This window comes from Bos taurus, chromosome 1, assembly GCF_002263795.3.
Source record: "Bos taurus isolate L1 Dominette 01449 registration number 42190680 breed Hereford chromosome 1, ARS-UCD2.0, whole genome shotgun sequence".
In the NCBI taxonomy this organism is placed as follows: domain Eukaryota; kingdom Metazoa; phylum Chordata; class Mammalia; order Artiodactyla; family Bovidae; genus Bos; species Bos taurus.
Genome location: NC_037328.1, coordinates 96089470 through 96110409, shown reverse-complemented (window position 1 = coordinate 96110409; position 20940 = coordinate 96089470). Strand labels below are relative to the sequence as shown.

General features: G+C 42.9%; 1 protein-coding gene across 9 annotated transcripts in view; it reads right to left on the bottom strand.

Moving 5' to 3' along the window:
• The window catches only part of TNIK (TRAF2 and NCK interacting kinase), a 407483-nt gene that overhangs the window by 318989 nt on the left and 67554 nt on the right, over positions 1-20940 (bottom strand). For all 9 annotated transcript variants that reach the window (XM_059888605.1, XM_002684922.6, XM_059888630.1 and 6 more), the window contains exon 2: positions 2863-2928. In XM_059888605.1, coding sequence (XP_059744588.1) covers positions 2863-2928 — 66 coding nt within the window. The remainder of the gene's footprint in view (positions 1-2862; positions 2929-20940) is intronic.

Here is a 20940-nt window from a genome sequence, read left to right as displayed (position 1 = left end):
TATATTTCCACATCTGGATTTATGTGGCTTAAATGAAGATATACTCCAAGCAACATTCTCTTAATATCTACATATACTTTTGTGTATTCAATTAAGTATGCTTCTTAAAAAACTACTTGTAGGGCTTCCCTGGTGGCTCAGTGGTACAGAATAAGCCTGCCAGTGCAGGAGACATGATCCCTGGTCCAGGAAGATCCCACATGCCGTGGAGCAGCTAAGCCTATGCACCACAACCATTGAGCCTGTGCTCCAGAGCCCGGGAGCCACGACTACTGAGCCCAGAGGCCACAACGACTGAAGCCCAAGCACTTGAGAGCCCGTCTTCTGCAGCAAGAGAAGCCACTGCAATGAGAAGCCTGAACACCGCAACTAGAGAGTGGCCCGCCTTGTTCCAACTAGAGAAAAGCCCAAGGAGCAATGAAGATCCAACACAGCCAAAAACTAAATAATTAATTTTTAAAAAAGATTCTACATCTTAAAAAAAAACTATTTGTAAGTAAAATTATGTTATGACTCTTTTAGGACAACTTATTAAAAGAAACTTTTAAGAATCTTTCCAGAAAAGAAAGGCTACATCCACATCATTGTTCATAAAATTATACCTCATTTTATGAAATCTAGGAACAACAAAAGCTAGAGTTACAAAAATTAAAAGATTTAATATTTAATGTAAAGAAAGTATTTATCATAGAATTTTTGATATAGAAATCTGTTCCTAGGGCTATAAAATTTATATTCATGTGTACAGTATTTTAAAAATATACCTATTCCATAAAGGTTAAATATAACCTATAATGTGAACAATCACTTCCTAACTTATTTCTCTTAAGGTTCACATATAGTTGAAATCCGGTTTGGCAGTTTTATTAAGCTTTAATCCTTCAGAGCTCAGAGTAACAGCAGGATTGGATTAGTGACTCAGGAAACCCAGGTGTCTCTGTCCTGGAGGGGGTGCCACCTAATGTCATCTGGGTTGCCTAGAAACCCAATCCTTAACCGGGTATGGAGGTTTAATTCTTCAGATAAATCATTCCAAGTCCCCAAAGCATTTATAGCAACACTCTCACTTGACTATTGCACAGAAAAGCTTCAGTGCCACAAAACACAAAGGGCTGGAACAAGAAACCAAGTCTCCTGTCTGCAAATCCAATGTGGTCGCCATGGCCAGCTTTGCAGTCTCCCCTCAGGGTGAGAGGGGCCACACTTCTGAATCAACCACTAAGAGAAGGGCACCCTTTGGAACAACAGTGTTTGCAACTTAGTTAGTGTATTTCTTTCCTCTCTAAAGAGCTGAGACCTCTTGCCACTTGTTTTTTTTCCTCAGGTACCCAAAAAATTAGGGCTAATTTTGGATTTTCCAAACATTCTCATCCTTAACTGAGAATCCTTATCTTGTTATCATCCTCTCTTGCAGGAGTGTACAGTCCACCTCTTATTAGTGGACGAAGCTGTGAGTCACCTTCCAAACGTGCATTCCACAGGTGGGAAGCACAGCACAAGGGAATGGCACTGTAAAAGCAACAGCATTATACAGAGTTGTTTCTCCATATTGACAGCAAATCAGAAGTAATTTTCTGCCTAAATCAGGGCTTAATTCATTAGCTCACATTAATTCACAAGTTCAATCCAATTTCTCAAAATGCAATAACACAATCTTCCAACCTAATTATCTTCACTGAAAGTATTTAAAAGCATTTGCTGAGACACCTTTCTTTCTTGTGTCAGACAGGATCAACATCAAGTGAACAGCTGGGATAGACTACATTCTTTCTAATTGCAGGGGGTTGACCTTTTAGGAAATAATCAAATTTTGCAAGAGAGAAATTTTCCTGAGAGAAATTTTCAAAGGGTACCACTTGGTAAAAAAAAAAAGTTAAAATGTTTATAATTGACATACACTTAAATATAAACACACATATTTTTTTGACATTCTACAGTACTGAAAATGTTACAATCTGGTGGACTTCAATAATTTAATCAACTAAGAGACGTTTAAGATTCAAAGAAGGAAATTTTTAACAGAACAAGACAGAGAATTTACAGTTGAAATGTCATCTCATATCACTACCACTTAGGAAAAGTGATAGATACTTCTCTTGAAATAATCATGAGGAAACAGTTGGTCTGTTTTGAAGGCATTTATTTCAATAGCTCATTCACTAAAACCCCCCGAGCTTTAGTCCAAAAAGGTAATTTCGATTTTCTTTTGATAATCAGGAGAATCAAGCCACTTTTCTAAACAATCACTTTTTTAGGTCATTTACTGGGAGAAAATATCTTTTAAAAGCATGTTTAAGGTGAATCTGAAAGCAAAATCAGTATAAGAACAAGAACATTTTATTCCTCAACTCAACCTCAAGTTTAGCTTTTAATTATTTCCTATTTTGTAAGAGTCACTGCTGCCATTAGTCCTGCCTTTGTGAGGCAGCCAGTGTTCTCCAAACACTGTTCACTAAACTCATTTAACTCATGCCCTAGGCCAGTAGCAAATCTCCTTTTCCAGCTGCTATACTTTAACAGTTTAAATTTCTAAAGTAAATAGCATCATTTGCGCCTTTAAAAACCAGTTCTGGCACCAATTAACGAAACTAAACACTTCAGAGAGGTTCAAATATGTACCGTTAGAATTCACACGTCAGATATAAGCTCTGTAACATATAATGAATGGAAATGCCCAAAGTTTAGGAATCCAGTTTAGGCAATGGGACTACAGATTCATTTAAAAAGATGGAGAGTCAATTAACAAGTATATTATTTCATTTTAAATCTGTTATGAGACATGTATGAGAAAAGACAGTACTGCTATTCAGCATTCATGAACCGAAACCACACACGAGCCATGTTCAAGCTCAATGAACTTACCTTATATACTTGTCCATATGTTCCGTTGCCAACAAGTTCCACCAATTCAAAGATTCCTGCGGGGTCCTGAAAGAAAAGAAATAAGCAATAAAAATTCAAAACAATACTCTAGCTGTTGTCTTAATCAAAAGCAAATGCACATTTAAAATTAGCAAATAAATAACAGCTTTGGGGAGGCTCTCTTATGTTAATATTAAAGAGTATTAAAATTTAATTCAGCTGCAGCTATGAAATGAGACAAAATCCATTTGTTTCTATTTTACACTTCTATGAGATGTGTTTAAATCAGACAAAAGGAGACAAGACTTTCATGGAAACAATAAAAAAAAAAAAAGAATTAACCCATTTCGTACTGTCAAATGGAAACACACTTGTAGGTACATTGGCATAAAATGAAAGACACATCAATTTAAGGGGTTTCTAATTTTTAAGATCTTTCTGTTTGACATTTCTGATCTGCTGGCTGCAGAGAACGCTGGCAGTTGAGAGAGGAGCACTACTATACCATGGGGCAATCTTCCGGCGCTGGTCAACGGTTTTCAAGAGAAAATGGAATCCACCTAACTTCCTCTCAGAAGGTATTCCTCTGAATTCATCTCCCTTCCCGACAATGATGCCTCTGCAAAACACACTTTTGCAGACAGCCTCCAGTTCTTGCAGGACTGGGAGGGTCCTGGCAGGACCCAGAATGCAAAGGAAACTGGAGAATGACGCACATTCTTATCCATGAACAGGTGTCTGCTAATCCTGAGAGTCACCTAAATGTTCCCGTGCTCAGTAAATATCCAATAATTGTGTCTATTATTCCTGAACTACCAACCCCAGAAGTCAAAAAGAAAAATCAAAGCTTATAAAACTCAATTCACAGGCAAAAAGTGACTTTGATCTCTTCTGATTCCTACTTGGAGGGAAATGATTTCTTTAAAGGCCTAGATCAGGAATCACAAACGCACATGTCCACAGAGGGCAAGCAAGTAACAGAGAAGAGTGTGGTGGGCCACGGAGGCCTTTGGCAAACTGAGGAAGTCACATCTCCTTTGTAGGTGGAGGGGGGTGCCTAAGTGGAACCAATAGCTGTTGCTTCAACCTATGAGCACAGTCTTACCAGGTCTAAAATGAAATGAAATTGAACATTTTGCATAATGTGAGATCTCCTCATTTTTAAATGTTAGGCATGAACTCACCTAAAAAACACACACATTAAACAAAACAACAATGACAAACACTGAGGGACAAATGAAAAAGCCTTCAGCCTCTGACCTAGAAAGCATTTCCCATCTCCAGTCAACAGGTTTTCGGAACACTGCCAAATGGCAAGGCAGTGACTGAGTGGCAGAGGGGAAATCAGACAGACCTTTAGGTTTTTAGACAGACCTTTTTGGATTTTAGGTTCAGACAGACCTGAGCTGAACACCAGCTCTGTCTGGTGTGGCTGCCTGAATCCAGGACCTTCTGGAAGAATGATTCAGTCTCTGTGCAGATAAAACGGGGATGACATCTACCCAGGAGAGTCCTGGGAAAGAGCAGGTGAGGGCTTAGCACCCACCTGCCCGGAGTCACCAATCTAATAGGAGTCGTTTTTAAGCTGAGGAATCCCACACCTCTATAACATTTAAAGGGAGAAGTGCTCATATTCATGGAGAAGAAGATAAATGAGTTGAATGTGACAAATTAGAGCTCATTAAAGTGACAGCTTTTATTAAGTCAGGCCCAAGAAAAGCGCTTTACGATGTGCCTTCAAAGATCCCTCATAGAGGGACTTTACTCGTGGTTCAGTGGCTAAGACTCTACGCTCCCAATGCAGTGGCCCCGGGTTCGATCCTTGGTCAAGGAACTGGGTCCCATGTGCTGCAACTAAGAGCTCACCTGCCCCGACTAAAAGATCTCCCATGTCACAACTAAGACCCAGCACAGCCAAATAAATAATTTAAAAAAAAAAATAAGTAAATAAAAGATCTCAAGAGCCTCAACTAAAGACCCTACATGCCACAGCGAAGATTTAAGATCCCATGTGCCACAACTAAGACCCAGTCAGATATATAAATAGAAATATTCTTTTAAAGCATGCATTAAAAAAAATCCCACATAGAAAACAAGTTGAGAAAAATAGTAAGACAAAGAACAGTTGAAGCACTTAGTCACTCACAAAACTGGAATTAGCATTATCCATTGTTATAAAGCCAGGAAGGCAAGAAACCCCACTCCAGACTGATGGAGAAGTCCAGAAATTCCATCTCTGCCTCACTTGGTCAGGGAGGTGTGGACAAAGTCCCAGACAGGACCATAAGACAGGACAAAGTGGTGAAAGGGCCTAGAGCTCTGAGCATGGTGATCCCAGAGCTCTAAGTCACTGTCAAGGCCACCCGGGAGGCGCCTCAAGATGGGAAAGAAAAATTGTGCTTGTTAAACTACTAGACCATTAGAGCAGTAGGTTTTATTACAAACGGAGTTAGAAAGAAGTGAGGAAAATTGGGGTGGGGGAGGTGGGGGGGAGAGAAGCCCACAAACGGTGGCAGCTGCTGTTTGTTTCTAAGCTGTGCTTCCTAGTAGTTTGTTTGCTCAGTGGTGTTTCTGCAACAAATTTCAAGAGAGGTTCTACATTTGCTTGAAATACCTTGACTGTGTTTTCAACGTTCATTTTTCTTGACGTAAAAAAAAAAAAAAAATGAACGAAAGAAAGGAGATGTAGGATGAAAGGGAAAGTGAAAGCCACTCAGTCGTGTCTGACTCTTTGCAACCCCATACAGTGCATGGAATTCCCAGGCCAGAATACTGGAGTGGGTAGCCTTTCCTTTCTCCAGGAGATCTTCCCAACCCAGGGATTGAACCCAGGTCTCCCGCATTGCAGGTGGATTCTTTACCAGCTGAGCCACAAGGGAAGCCCAAGAATACTGGAGTGGGTAGCCTATCCTCAGTAAGTGTTGAATGAGTGAGTGAATGAATGAATGCATTCATTTATTGAGCCCCTACTACGTGCTAAATACACTTACATGTATTATCTGTAACCCTGGCAAGAATTCTACAAGGTAGACATGATCTTCTTGACCCAGGAATTGAACCAAGGTCTCCTGCATTGCAGGTGGATTCTTTACCAACTGAGATATCAAGGGAAGCCCCAAGATGCAGGACGGCGACTGCTGCTGAGGCTGCTGCTAAGTCGCTTCAGTCGTGTCTGACTCTGTACGACCCCATAGACGGCAGCCCACCAGGCTCCCCCGTCCCTGGGATTCTCCAGGCAAGAACACTGCAGTGGGTTGCCATTTCCTTCTCCAATGCATGAAAGTGAAAAGTGAAAGTGAAGTCCTTCAGTCGTGTCTGACCCTCAGTGACCCCATGGACTGCAGCCTTCCAGGCTCCACCGTCCATGGGACTACTAACTGCCTTAAGGAGCCTGGGAAGCAGGGGAGGGTTGTAGAAGGGGAGGCAGAAGCAAAAACAGGGTGCAGAGTAGGGACACCCTTCTACACCAAGGGGTCACCCTACCTCACAAACCTCTCATTGGGACTGGGGTTTAAAGGGGAGATCTCAGGAGGAGTGAAGCAGCCAACTTCTAGGTTCCTTCCCCTCCTCAAATAGTTCACTCACAGGCATGTGGCCCTGCCAATCAGATTCAAGAAGACTCAATGCCAGGACTCTCATTCCAGCAGCTGAGAGAGAGGCTGGACACACTCAGGGGGCTTAGAAGCAAAGGTCAGAGGGACTACAGAGTTTGATGGCAACTCATCTTGGGTAGGCAACTAAACTGGAAACAATCATCAAGTTAGGGTGGTTCCCCAGGAAACAGACTCTGAGAATGGCTGAGATTTACACAGAGGGAGTTAGTCAGGGTGTGCCTCAGAATCAACACCAGTGGGGAGCGAGTGAAGAGGGTCTGCACTGAGCAGATGAAGGAACTAGAGCAACGGGGAGGAAATACAGAGTCCATCTGCTCCCACAGGTGGTCTGAAGCCGGATGACTCTTCAGGATCACCCTACCTTGAGGCAAGGGGATCTCTGCCTCACCTCCAAAGACCAGTCATTACATACAGGCTGACCCCAGCCCAGTCCCAGAGGTGATGATCTTGGGTGAAGGGATATTCTTTCAGCCGAGAACAATTCCCAGTATCGCTAGCCGCCTACACTCCCAGCAGGTGGACAGTGAGTGCCTCAGTAGTGGAGACAGCACTGTAAGCATTGTGGCTAGAAATGAGGCTTTCTCTGTGCCTCACACGGTAAAGAATCTGCCTACAATGCAGGAGACCTGGCTGGGTTCAACCTCTGGGTCGGGAAAATCCCCTGGAGAAGGAACTGGCAACCCACTTCAGTATTCTTGCCTGGAGAATTCCATGGACAGAGGAGCCTGGTGGGTTACAGTCCATAAGGTCACAAAGAGTCGGACACGTAAGCGACTAACGCTTTCACTTTCACTTGCAATTGAAAGCAAAGTCTCCAGGCATCTACCTACTCCAGTATGCTCACGGTAATAAGACAGAATAGCACAGAGTCATGATGGTGTTTGGAAAGAAATCGGCTCTCTGAGACCCTAGAGAGCACAGGCAGAGCTACTGTTCAGGAACACCTGAACTGACAGCTGACACTAAGATTCCCCCACCCTTCTCCCTGAATCCAAGAGCCTGGGTAGCTGGATGTCTGTGCATATTCCCTTACACAAATGCATATAAATGTTAGAGACTTTGCCTGGCAATCATGGTATAGCTTGAGCACTGTAAGTGTTCAGCTGTGTTCTCCATTCTTGCAGGACTCTAAAGTCATTTCTCCCATGGCTCAACAGCAACCTGGATCTCTTGTTTGCAACGGTCTCTTCTCAGCCTGTCCTGGTTGTTCCCTATGAGGCACTGACACTGCTGAGCGTCACCACTCTTGTTGGAATCCATGCTCTCCATCCTCTTCCATCACACTACTCAGTCTCTCAAAGAGATTTTTATTTCTTCTGCCTATCCCTTAAAGGATGGCCAACCCCAAGGTTCCATACTCATGTTTTGCACTAAGTGCTCATGATTTCATGTCCCAAAGTCCACTATATCCACCTATTCCAATCCATTCATACAACGGGGCTCACCCTCTTTTGCTGGGATTATTTACTTTCAATCAATTCTCTCTTCCTTTCAATATTTCACACCCATCTTCCTAAAATAGACATTTCTAAACACAACATACCACAGTTTACAATCCTATACAACGTAATTCAAATTGGAAGTAAAGAATCTGTCATTCTGAGGCCCAGCCTTCAGTCGCAGCCTCGTGTTCCATCCTTCTGCCTGCCAAGGTTATTCCTTCTACCGTTCTCTTTGAGGCAAGCCCATCCTTGAAGGTCCAGCATCACACCTCCTCTGTGAACCTGTCTCTAATTAGTGCCCCACCTCTCTGCACCCACAGCACGCTGTGCACGATTCCATGATAACCCCTCTCATACAGTGTGGTCTCCTCTTCCATTTCTCCCCCTTGATGCATTACAAATGGCCTGAGAGCAGGCTCTGGAGCGTATTTATCTCAGTGTTTCCCAGCACTTAGCATGGCATCCAACACACAGCTGGTAGACAAAACTCTTTTCCCAATAAGACTGATGTCCCACTCCCCATGCTCCACAACATGAGGAAAGGAAGTTGCAAAAAATGGGATCGTGTATATGTATCGCTGAGTTGCTCTGCTGTGCATTGGTAATCAGCTATACTCCAATACAAAATAAAAAGCTAAAAAAAAAAGGGGGTGGGGATCAGAATGCAGAGCCAAAGGTCTAACAAATTTACCTTGTTTCTTTTTCCATCTAGACAAAGCTGTCCCTTTGTCTGTCCCTTCCGCAACACCCTGACCCAGTTCCCAATTGCACAAAACTGTCACATGTATGGCTTCCCAGATGGCACAGTGGTAAAAAATCCGCCTGCCAATGCAAGAGACACAAGACATGCAGGTTCGATCCCTGGATTAGGAAGATCCCCTGGAGAAGGAAATGGCGACCCACTCCAGTATTCTTGCCTGGAAAATCCCATGGACAGAGAAGTCCATGGGATCACAGAGTCAGATACAACTGAGAGACTGAGCATGCACATATCACATGCATAAGCTCCTATGGTATTCCCAGCTCTAAGGAAAATTATAAGGCCCAGTGGTGTAAGCTGTGCCTCAGGTGAGTGGAGAAAACAGCTTGTCAGGAAGTGACCATATACAATGCAACAAGCAGAAGACTGTGCCTAATGATCATGTTACAAAGACAGGAAAGGTAAGAGGCAAGAATCAGCTTAATTCTTCTCTCGTATTTGCTTAGCAGCTCATAAAGCCGGGATGGGCAGCATGAAAGAAGGTTACGTATACCAAGGAGAAAAGAGCACATGTTGACATTTACCGAAGTCAAGAATCTAGGAATCTCTGTTGGCTACACATGCCTTTATTCATATTGTAACATTTGCTGCAAGGCTGAAAAGAAAATTTAATTCTAAGGTAGAGTAGTTTGCATTATTTCATAATGAAATAGAACAACATATCAAAAGACAAGCTGTTCCATGAAAGAAAATGTAACTTTTCAGCAAGTACTAATGAAGGCAAATTTGGTTAGTCATAATAATAAAAATCACAATAATCACTAACATTTTATGAGCACTTATGTGCCAGGTACTATTCTAAGCATTTTCCATGAATAGGTTATTTCATTATCACAACTCTATCAAGTGAGTGCTGTTGCTGTCTTTGGTTTCAAAGGAGGAAACTGAGGCAGGGAAAGAGAAAGCATTAAGTCAAGGTTGTACCATTGATGGGTGACTGGTCAGACTCCCTGGGCTCTTCACCAGTCAGTACCCCAGCTACTTCATGGAATCTGAGTTCCCAGCCCTTGATTTAAAACTTGCTAGCCGGCAAGTTTCAAAACTGCCCTCTGTCTCAGTTTCTCCATCTGTAAAATGGAAACAATAGTATCTCCCAGACAGGGTTGTACTATGAAGACTGTGAAGGTGTCCAGACTAATTTAGGGCCTAAATAAGATGTTAATAAATATTAACCTCTTTTCCTTCCTTTCTTTTCCTCTTTAAAAAGAGTTCATTTAATATACAAGGAATATGCCACAGGAAAATTCAGTCTATGTATCAAATATTTTCAACTATTAAGCCAGTAAAAGAAAACCAATTGTTTGTTAACCAGACTACCAGGTGCATAACAAACCAGGTCAGATATTTATGGACAAAAAAGGGTCTCTTTAGAAATTAGCGAGACACTTGGGAAGACATATTCAATTTTGAGGTTTCCTGGGATGCTGGAATAAAATTCTCTCAGCTATCAGCTGATGAAATTCAGGTGGCATTGACAGGCTCGAGTCTGACTTCTCAGCAGGGTGGAGTGATTTAAGATCTAGGAGTTAATACTCCCAGTCACTGAGTTATACATTAATTCTCCCAGGTCCCCTGAATGACATTGGATTTATTGGAACACTAAATAACATATATGGACTAAATCCCAAAGACTGGAAAAGGCAAACCTAAATATATAACTAGGAATGGCTACTTCCTTAGCATCATAAAAGATCATGCATATTCTTCCCAGTCTTTCCCCCTCCTCTGAAAATGAAATCAACAGAGAAATTGGGAGCATGCAATAGATTCTAGATAACCCTTCTCCCAAACTTCTCTCACAGCCATTCTGTGACTGGTCTCTCACTTGAGGTCACCAGTTCTGTGGCAGGGTGAAATAAACCCCCACAGAATACGGACGACTGATAGGGCTCCTAGAATAACTGTCTACCCCCAGATTCCCTACTGACATCTGTCAAAAGACTGTGCTTACTCTAAACTAAAAGACCAAAATGTTATTTCTCTTAGAACCATATTTAGCAGCTGTTTTGTTCGGTTCCAGCCCTAACTGACAAGCATATGCTTACAAAAGCAAAACAGAACAAAGAAAACAGGAACAGTAGGAGAACTCTCCATATTTATCTTGAGCTTTCAGGCTTCTCAACACCATCATTATTCCAAAGTAAGCAGAGCACTGGGAATCACTGTGCTGATGCACCCAGCACCCCCAATCCTAGTCTGTGATGCGCAGGCAGCCGGACAAGGTCCCTCCCATCATTTTTCACTGACTGTCTCTTCTAATGTGAGGGTCTGAGAAGCCAAAGGTCTTGCCTTCCACGATGAGGTCCATTCAGTTCCTGGGTACAAGCCTCCAGTGCAATACGAGCATGCTTAGTTGTGTCCAACTCTTTGTGACCCCCGTGGGTTATAGCCCACCAGGATCCTCTGTCCATGGAATTTTCCAGGCAAGAATACTGGAATGGGTTGCCATTTCCTACTCCAGAGGATCTTCCCAAACCCAGCGATCTAACCCACATCTCTGGCGTCTCTTGCATTGACAGACCGGTTCTTTACCACTAGGGGCACCAGGGAAGCCACACCCTCCACACCCACCTAATGTCAGAAGTGGAAGCAGGTGGTACGCTGGCCCTGCCTCTTGATGCTTCCAGTCTGATGAAGGAGTAGACATGAGCACATTAACTACACACACACAGTCATTAAATTAAGATGACAAGTGACATGCAGGAAAAAGACAAGGAGCTCCCAGAGTATATTCCTGGAAGACCTACAATATAGCTCAGATCTCTTCACTAACATCCTGCCCAAGACATGCCTCTCAAATGCAATAGATAATTCAGGTTAAAAAATTATATATATATATATATATACAAAATAACATAAAACACTGGTTGCTGAATTTTCTCATTTGATCATCTATATAAACTATGCAGAGCTACCAGAGGGTTGGTGTAAAAAAGTTAGGTTTCAAGTCAAGATTCTGCTCCGCTAGAGTTATGTGACCGCTCATATTCTGGTTTACCCATCTGTAAAATGGGATAATCCCGCTTGGCCTGTGGTCTTTGCAAGGCTGTGTCCCATTCAAGCTGGGCACCTCCTGAGCCGCACGTGTCCCTGGTTGTCCTGTGGGAAGGGTGGTGCTGGGGCAGGCCGAGTCGATGATGCCAGCTGCCCTACAGCTGCGCTTGGCTAGATGGTATTGGTGTTTGGACACGGCCCCAGGCAGACCTCAAGGGACACTGTCCTCGATGGTGGTAGCTGCTAGCCCTTGGGAAGGTGGACCAGAGCCTCTCCACTTCCTGTTCCGGTCCCAGGTCCACCTGCTGCTCAGCAGCCAGAGGCAGTTCACCGGCTTCCCCCATGCCTGCCACTGCTGCCCCGCTCCAAGCAGGACTCAGCAGCTCCAGCCCGTCCCCAAGAAAGCAGCCTTGAGAATGAAATCTGAACCCCAGCTCCTCAGATTAATAGGAGTGAGACCTAAGCTATAACAGCCATTATCGCTGTCCCTGGGATAGACAATGGCCTAAATGCTTTATATACATTTTCCTATTTAATCTTCATAGCGACTGTAGCAAGTAGATATTACTAACCCCAGTTTTCCAGTGATGAAACAAAGGCTTTAAGAATTAGGTAAGTTGCTCAAGGTTAAATAGTTTGTGGTAGAGACAGCAGCCAAGACCAGACTGTAAAGGGAGGATAAAAAATAGCCCCCATGAGGACTGTTCTGAGGATGAGAAAAGCATTTAGCACAATGCACAGTGCATGCATGCGAGGTAAGTTGCGTCAGTCATGTCCGACTCTTTGTGACCCGTGGACTGTAGCCCGCCAGGCTCCTCCATCCATGGGATTCTTCAGGCAAGAGTACTGGAGTGGGTTGCCATGTCCTCCTCCAGGGGATCTTCCTGACCCAGGGATCGAACCCACATCTCTTATGTCTCCTACATCAGCAGACGGGTTCTTTACCAGTAGTGCCATCTGGGACACACGGTACCAATGCCCACAACACATGGCAGTTCTTAATAAAAAGAAGCTACTACTGTCATTGCCGTTGGCACTGGTACCATTAAAAGCTGCCCAAGATGACAGCATTGTCAGCAGCAGAGGCAGGGGATGATTGAGCTACAAAGAATACTGACTACTTGAAGTGAACAAAGTAACTGACAGTGAGAGGCAATAAACCATAGTAGTTAAGACCATAAACTGTAACCAGAAAGCCTGATTCTGATCCCACCTTCACCTTTTCCTAGCTCTGTGACCTTAAACATATCATTTAATTTCTCTGTGCCTCAGATTCCTCAACTGTACAATAGTGATGACAGCAGTAGGATTATTACAAAATATACAGAAAACATTTCAAGCAGTGACTGGCATATTCCAAGCATTCAGAAGTGTTTTTAATAATCATTTTCCTAGAATGCAAAATCTAAGAAGGAAAGAATCATACTGGTTTTGTTCACTGCAGTGTCCCTACCACCTAGATAAGTGACTGGGACATTATAGACAATATATTAACAGTTGCTAGATGAATTAGGTCCCCACATCACCAATTCTACCACCAAAAGCCATAGTATGATAAGATCTCTGACATTTGGAGTAGGGGTTTCTGAGACTGTACCAATAAAATCCCTCTCCTCATTTTTTCCAGAACAAAGTGATTCCAAGGCAGCTCCTATATACTCATAAAATCATAGGTTTTTCCAACAGAAAGAACTGAAGTGGCATGTCCCAGGTCTCAGCTAGTTAGTAGCAGATTTAGGTCAAGAGTCCAAGTCCTTTGACTTCTAGGCATTCTCTGCACAATAAAATCCTTTGATAAACCAAAGTAATCACTCACTGTCTTTCAAAAAGTGGGCCTGGAAGGCAAGCGAGCAGGAACTTTGAGGAAGGTAAGGAGGATGTAGCCACTAGCTTTCAGTTGTACATTTCAGGTACTTGAGTTGAGAAGTGAATTTATTTCATACCCAGAAACAATGCAGCAAGATTTATCACACGTTGCCAAGTTGATATCACTGAGACAATCAAGTCAGTAGTTCACAAGTATATATTAACATAGATTGAAAGGGATTTGAAAGGGATTTTTCAAAATATTTTTTTCTCAGTTCACAGACTATATTCACACTCACATTTAGCTTAGTTCCAAATTACAGCTGACCCTTGAACAACACAGGGGTTGGGGGGCTGAAAATCTGTGTATGACTTTACATTTGGCCCTCTGTTTCCACAGTTCAGCATCAGTGGATTCATGGATGGTGTAGAACTGTAGTAGGTATTTATTGAAAAAAAACGTGTTTATAAGCGGACCTCTGCAGTTAAAACCCGTGTTGTCCAAGGGTCAAGTGTGTTTCCTTATGGGAGAAAAAAAAAGATTTCTGCATAATTGTTAATTGCTGTTTTCTGGCTTACATTGGGAAAATGGGCCTAGATTATTAGAAAATTAAAATTTTAAAATGAGCAACCCGAGAAGGACTTACAACATTAACTTGGCTATTTAGTTTGATCTGAGGACACAGGTATTTAAATCCTTTGTCAACTGTTAGAATTCACCAGCCAGCCCGTCTCAACCTTCCTGAGCTGGAGTCCCCAAGCCGTGGCCACAAACCTGCCTGTGCACGTGTGGACTAAACAGAACCGACCACTCTCTTCAGGGACAATTTCCAATACAACTGCAGTCAGGGAAAGGCACACTAACTCCACGAAGTAGACTGAGAGAATTCTCCAGAATACTAGGTCATGACACAGGTTTTGGACAAGAAGCGATCGATGTCCACCTTCCAGAACTTCCCTCAAATCTCCCACAGTCACTCCAGTTCAAACATGTCAAGTCATTCTAAAGATCAATACGCACATAAAGCCCTCCCACCCGTCCCCCTTCCTTCCTGATGTCAGGTTGTTGCAGAGATTATACAGCAGTTCGGGGAAATGTATCAGTTCAGAGATACACAAACGTGGGATGTCTCTAGGCCTGTCAGGACAAGGTAACTTTCCAGTATTTCCAGCAACACGAGGTCGAAATGATGGGAACCAGACTAGCAAAGATTTTGGCATTTTGCCTTTTCAAAGATGCTCAGATAAAGAAAAAGGATAGCAATTGCAGCTGATGGACTTTAAAGACAAGAACTGATTGCCTAAAGAATTAAGTAAGAAAGATTCAGAAACCATCTAAGGTTCCATTTTGGGGAAAAAAAAAAAAAAAGAGCCTTAACACTGTCCCCCAAAGGTTAACCACCTGCTTACAACAGACCAAGGACACACATGTGCTTGCAAGCATTTCCAGCCTTTCTCCCCACACCTACAGCAATCCTGCAGTGGACAACAGGCTCTCTCTGTGGGATGAGGAGGTTAATGTTAGCTGGCTCGATCCCCTATGACTCTCACTTGCAGAGGGCAGCAGCACAGCCAAGAGCCATGGAGAAACTGTCAAGAGCCCCTGAGTATCAACCTGGGCAGCAGTCTGTCATCTGGCAGCAGGCAGAGCCCCTCCCCGTTCATCACTTGATCCATCACCACGAATGGCACCGATGGCTGATTAATGCCAATGCTTACACACACTGTTTCTGACAAGGGATCTATTTTTTTACTTCAAGGTTTGTGTCCCTATGGCCAGGCTAGCACTCAGGATATACTACTTCGTTTGTTTGTTTTACATGGCAGATACTTTTTGGAATGGGGACTTTAGACCATCTTTTCAAGGATCTAAAGAGTCTTTGTTTTTGTTTTTTAACAAATCTAAGAAGCTCAAGCTAAACTTCTTCGTGTCCCGCCAGGCTTCCAAAAGTGCTGAATTTCCATTGTCAAAGAAGTTTAGGCATACTGAGTTTAAAAGATTAGCAACTGAGCTCTTCTTTATTGCAGGGCCTCTCAGAGCCTTTAATGTATTACTATGTACTGAGAATCTCCAAGAGAGGGTGAAGCTTTCCGCACTGGCAAACCTGTCTGGCTGTAGAACACCTTTTAAGGGACACTGTTGTCTCTCTAAGCACTGGTGTTCGGTGGAGCACAGGTTAGAAAGTGATAGCATACAGAGCAATCTTTCCCTTCTCATCCATGCTTAACCAAAGTTTGCATCTTAAGTTACTACAGCAGAGACTGTTCAAAGCCATGCAATATCTGTTCTCCCATTGGTCTTTAGTAACAACAACAACAAAAAATCCCAATTTTATCTGGAAGACAATGTACCCAGATCAAAAACTACATGTCCTAGATTCTTTGAAGCTAGGGGTGAATATGGAACTAAGTTCTGGTCAATGATGTGCAAGCAGAATTATTGTGTGGGACTTTCAGAAGGGTTGCTCAAATGGAGTTGACCTATTTGACAGAAACATTCTATTGTCCTCCACTCTCCTCAGTCTGGCTCCCTGGAATGTAGATGTGATTGCTGGAACCTTGAAACCATTTCTGACCCCAGGTGAATTTCAGAATGAAAGCCTCAGGCTAGGTTGGCAGAACAATAACATGATTCTAAGCCTCTGATGGCCACCGTATACCACTGGACTGTCTACATCTGGACATCTTTAAATTGAGTGAGAAATAAACTTCTATCTTCCTTAACCCTCTAATATTTAGGGTTTTCTGTTCAATACAGCTGAATTCTAATTCATTTACTTTGAAGTTTACTGTTCAGGTATTTTTATTTATGTTTAACTAACAGTCCTTCTTTAAAGTCCTCTTTTCCATCAGCCTTTGCTTTGGTAGAGGTCACAGGCATTACAGTTGTTCAACAGATAGTCCTGTTCTCCTTCTGCTGGTATGTTATAAGACAGCACTTGTTCACCCCTCTTTATGTTGAGTGTGGCCACATGATTTGCTCCGGCCAATGCAATGTGAGTGGAAGTGATGTGCCACTTTCAGATGGAATATTTGACCGTTAGTGTCAAAATATATGGTGACTATGGAATCCTATGTGGACATGAAGCCTCCATTAGTCTGTATCCTTGGGTAGCTGATGAACAGAGCCCTCTCCTGATGGGTTCTGGACACGGGGCATGGTAAGAAATAAACTTGAGCTGTATGAAGTCTCTAAGATTATTAGTTATCACAGCACATCTTAGCTTGTCCTGACTGATAGAAATGACCCAAAGATGATGATGATGATAATCTCACTGTATAATGCTTTATGATTTCCGAAACAATATCCGAGAAGAGTCACTTTTTACTAGGTATCTCCCATGCCTCAGACATTGTGCGGGGCATTTTGCAAAAATTATTTTATTTGGTTTCTGCATTGATCCTGTAAAGTAGATTGTTCATAAGAAAGAAAATTAAGGCTAAAAGTGTAACCTATATACAATTAGTGTCCAGTGCCAAAACATGCATTGTTTTGTACTGTCTCCAACCCACCCCACTGTCTCCAACCCCGGAACATCTGCAGGCAGCCCTCGGAACACTAAAAACCTTACAAAGTTGACTGGCAACACAGGAACTCCAGGCACCCTTTGTTACCAAGGAGGAGGTGGGGGAACCAAATTTTAAAAAATGGCGTTTGCTCTCTCATGTGGCTGACCACATCCTGTATGGACCAAACCATGGCATGCTGCGGCTTACAGTCCTGGTACCACGCTGAGGACAGCAGAACTGCAGGGCCTCTGACTGCTCATTCAAATGCCTTTACACTCAAAACCTGCTTTCTGAGCCACTGTTAAGGCCACCTAGCAGCTGAGAATAACTAATTGGGCAACATTCTCTGACTGCTGGCATGAGCAGTTATAATCCTGGCATCACCGTGGCAACCTGACTGGAATGCTGGTTATTCACACAAAGAAAAACTGGTCTCCATTCAAACCAGGATTGAATTTTGCCTCTATTCCACTTTTTCCCATTATAACTTGCTACCAAAGGAACAATGCTTCTTTTAAGAAGAATGTTTATGGTCTGTGGAAAAACAGCATTTTCATAGTCTGGAAAAATTCAGAAAGAGGGGGAAAAGTAATATATCTTTTATTGCCAGCAGAAAAGAGATTTTATTAACACAGGCTCTATACAAACAACATTGTGGAGTAAGTGGCCACACAATTCTATGGAAATGTCAGTGCATAGCACGGGCAATGGGTTACTAACAACTAGATCACATTAAATTGATCAGGTCCCATCTCCTGGGCACCTACAATGTGCTACCATAAACCCCTCCTCCATGTCCCAGTGGCTCTCCTGCCTATTCTACTCCATCATCCAACCCCAAGTTATATCTGTCAACCCCTCTCCATGCATCAGCTACAGCCAACTGCTCACCAGGCCCAGAAGATGCTCTTAAATCCTGTGTCTTTTTTCTTGCTGTCAGGAAAGCCCTTTGTTCCCATCTCTGTCTAAGTCTTATCAATCCTTTGAGGTCCAACTTAAATTATGTATCACACCTAAGGTCCTTCCATTATATGGCACTGGAATAACTTCCACATTAAAGCTGCCTTGATTGTATCTGTCTTACTACACTATAAGTCAGCTCTTCAGGAACCAGGTCTGTGTCTTCATTATCTCTGAATCTCCCAAGATGTTTAACAGTGATGCCTGACACATCAGCAGTGTGACATGGGAGGATGAGTATCAGTTTGTGTACCAACAGATCAGGGTTTTAGTGGGGCTTTGCCACATCCACTTGCATCATCTTCGAAAAATTACTTAACTTCTTTGAGCCACAGTTTCTTCACCTATCAACCAGATGCTACTCAAAGTGTGGTCCAAGGCCAGCAGGGTCCACAGCACCTAGTAGGGTTAAAAATGCACAATCTTGGGCTCTGCTTAGAACTACTGAATCAGACCTAACATTTTAGTGAGATCCCAGGTATAAGTGAAGACTGATATTCCAAAAGTACTGATAAAATCCACCTTGCAGAATTATGGTGAGAATGAGGCAAAGTTTATGGAAAATACCCAGTAAGGAACATGATAACAGATCCTCACTAAATGAGGAAACTATTACTAATGATAAGAGTATACCAATGCTTAATAATTTACTAATGTACGAAAATTCCCTAATATAAAATGGAATGAAAATTGAGTTGTGTGGTGCTATGGAGACTCCATATATGATGGCCTAAGCTTCCTTCAAGGAGCAAGTTTAATTAGTAAAAACAGAAAATGAAGACAAATGAAAGGACTGTGATTTAGAAGATCATAGTTCTCAATCTGATTCATCATTTACAGTTTTCTCTGACACTGAGCAAATCCACTGAAATTCTCTTCACACTTGGTTTGTTCTCCTATAAAGTTGAAATAAGAATATCCTTTTACTGCCTGCCTCTCAGGGTTGTACTAAAGTTGAAATGAAACAAAAGCATTGAAGAATTTGCCAGAGCGAAGCTGGGTTGTTATCAATTAGTACTAAAATAAAACATGTCCATTACAAATTTTCTTCTCCTGAATCCACGCTCAAGGGTAGCCACCCCTGAAGGACAAAATGGCACATTAGGGCCACTGCAAAATAATGTTCAGCCTGTTCCATTTTACAGGATTTGAGGGTGGAGTTTTAATGGAAGGAGTGAGGAAAGAGGTAAATGGTTTGGGGGTGGGGTTGGTTTTCCCTGGTCAGGCAGTGAGCATAGTAAAGTAAGGGCTGAGGGTGCCCACAGCTTGGAAATGCCGAGGAAGGCATGGTTACAGAGTGCCATCGTAAGCCCCAGGGGAAGGAGCTCACAGCAGACCATCTCAGCTTCAGATGCTAGGAAAGAAGTTACAGGAATCCTGGGGATTCTGGTTTGCCAGGCGGGGGACCTAAAACTGGAGGGCCCGTGGGGTCTGAGGAACAGGGAGGCAGCGTTTCTCGGAATCCATTTCTCAAGAACCTGACTCACAAAACGAGATGAGATGGAGATGAGCAGCCATGTTCTAATCGGTGGGTGGGAGATGGACACAGACACAGTCAAGGAAAGCTGAAAAGAAGAGGTGAGCATCGGGCTGGACTTGGCAATACACACAGGATTTGCATAAGCAGGAGGAGACTGGCAGAGGTGAGAAATTTCTTTCCCAATGCTATCATTTTAAAAGAATATATGTTAATCGCATGTATCACTTCTGTGAGAAATAACCCAATCCTGAAAACATCACTAATAGGGCTGCACCTTCCTTCAGCAAGCTTTAGATTATTTCTAGAAATCTTAGGTCCATCAGCATTTCATGAAGCAAACAGATTTCAGGCACTGAGCCCACGTGGCCAGGGCAAAGTGGCAGACACACATGGGATAACAAATATAAAATCATTACTTTTTTAACAAAACATCATGTCTGAAGGCTTATTTATCCCAGGCAACAAAGGAACAAATATATAAATTACACTGCTGTAGTAATTTATTTACATTCATCTCTCCCAATCATCCAGGCTCCCTCTTCCCAAAAACACAGGGGCTGGGCTCTTTCATATTAACATTCTGGGCAGCTTACACAGTATCCATGTCACAGAGGGCACTTAAATTGGTTAGGTAAGTAAAAAATTTTACCAATATGACAATAAGATAGCACATAAAAGCTGTTATTTACTTTTTCTTAAAAGGGCTTCCCCGATAGCTCAGTTGGTAAAGAATCCGCCTGCAATGCAGGAGACCCCAGTTTGATTCTTGGGTTAGGAAGATCCACTGGAGAAGTGATAGGCTACCCACTTCAGTATTCTTGGGCTTCCCTGATGGCTCAGCTGGTAAAGAATCCACCTACAGTGCGGGAGACCTGGGTTTGATCTCTGGGTTGGGAAGATGCAGGAGACTTGGGTTTGATCTCTGGTTGGGAAGATCCCCTAGAGAAAGGAAAGGCTACCCACTCCAGTATTCTGGCCTGGAGAATTCTGTAGATTGTATAGTTCACGGGGTCACAAAGAGTCAGACACGACTGAGCAACTTTCACTTTTTTAAAAACTCAGCATTAAAAAAACTAAGATCATGGCATCCAGTCCATTCACTTCATGGCAAATAGAACAGGAAAAAATGGAAACAGTGACAGATTTTATTTTCTTAGACTCCAAAATCACTGCGGATGGTGACTGCAGCCATGAAATTAAAAGAAATCTATGACAAACCTGGAGAAGGCAATGGCACCCCACTCCAGTACTCCTGCCTGGAAAATCCCATGGACGGAGGAGCCTGGTGGGCTGCAGTCCATGGGGTCGCTGAGGGTCGGACACAACTGAGCGACTTCACTTTCACTTTTCACTTTCATGCATCGGAGAAGGAAATGGCAACCCACTCCAGTGTTCTTGCCTGGAGAATCCCAGGGACGGGGGACCCTGGTGGGCTGCCATCTGTGGGGTCACACAGAGTTGGACACGACTGAAGTGACTTAGCAGCAGCAGCATGACAAACCTAGACAGTAT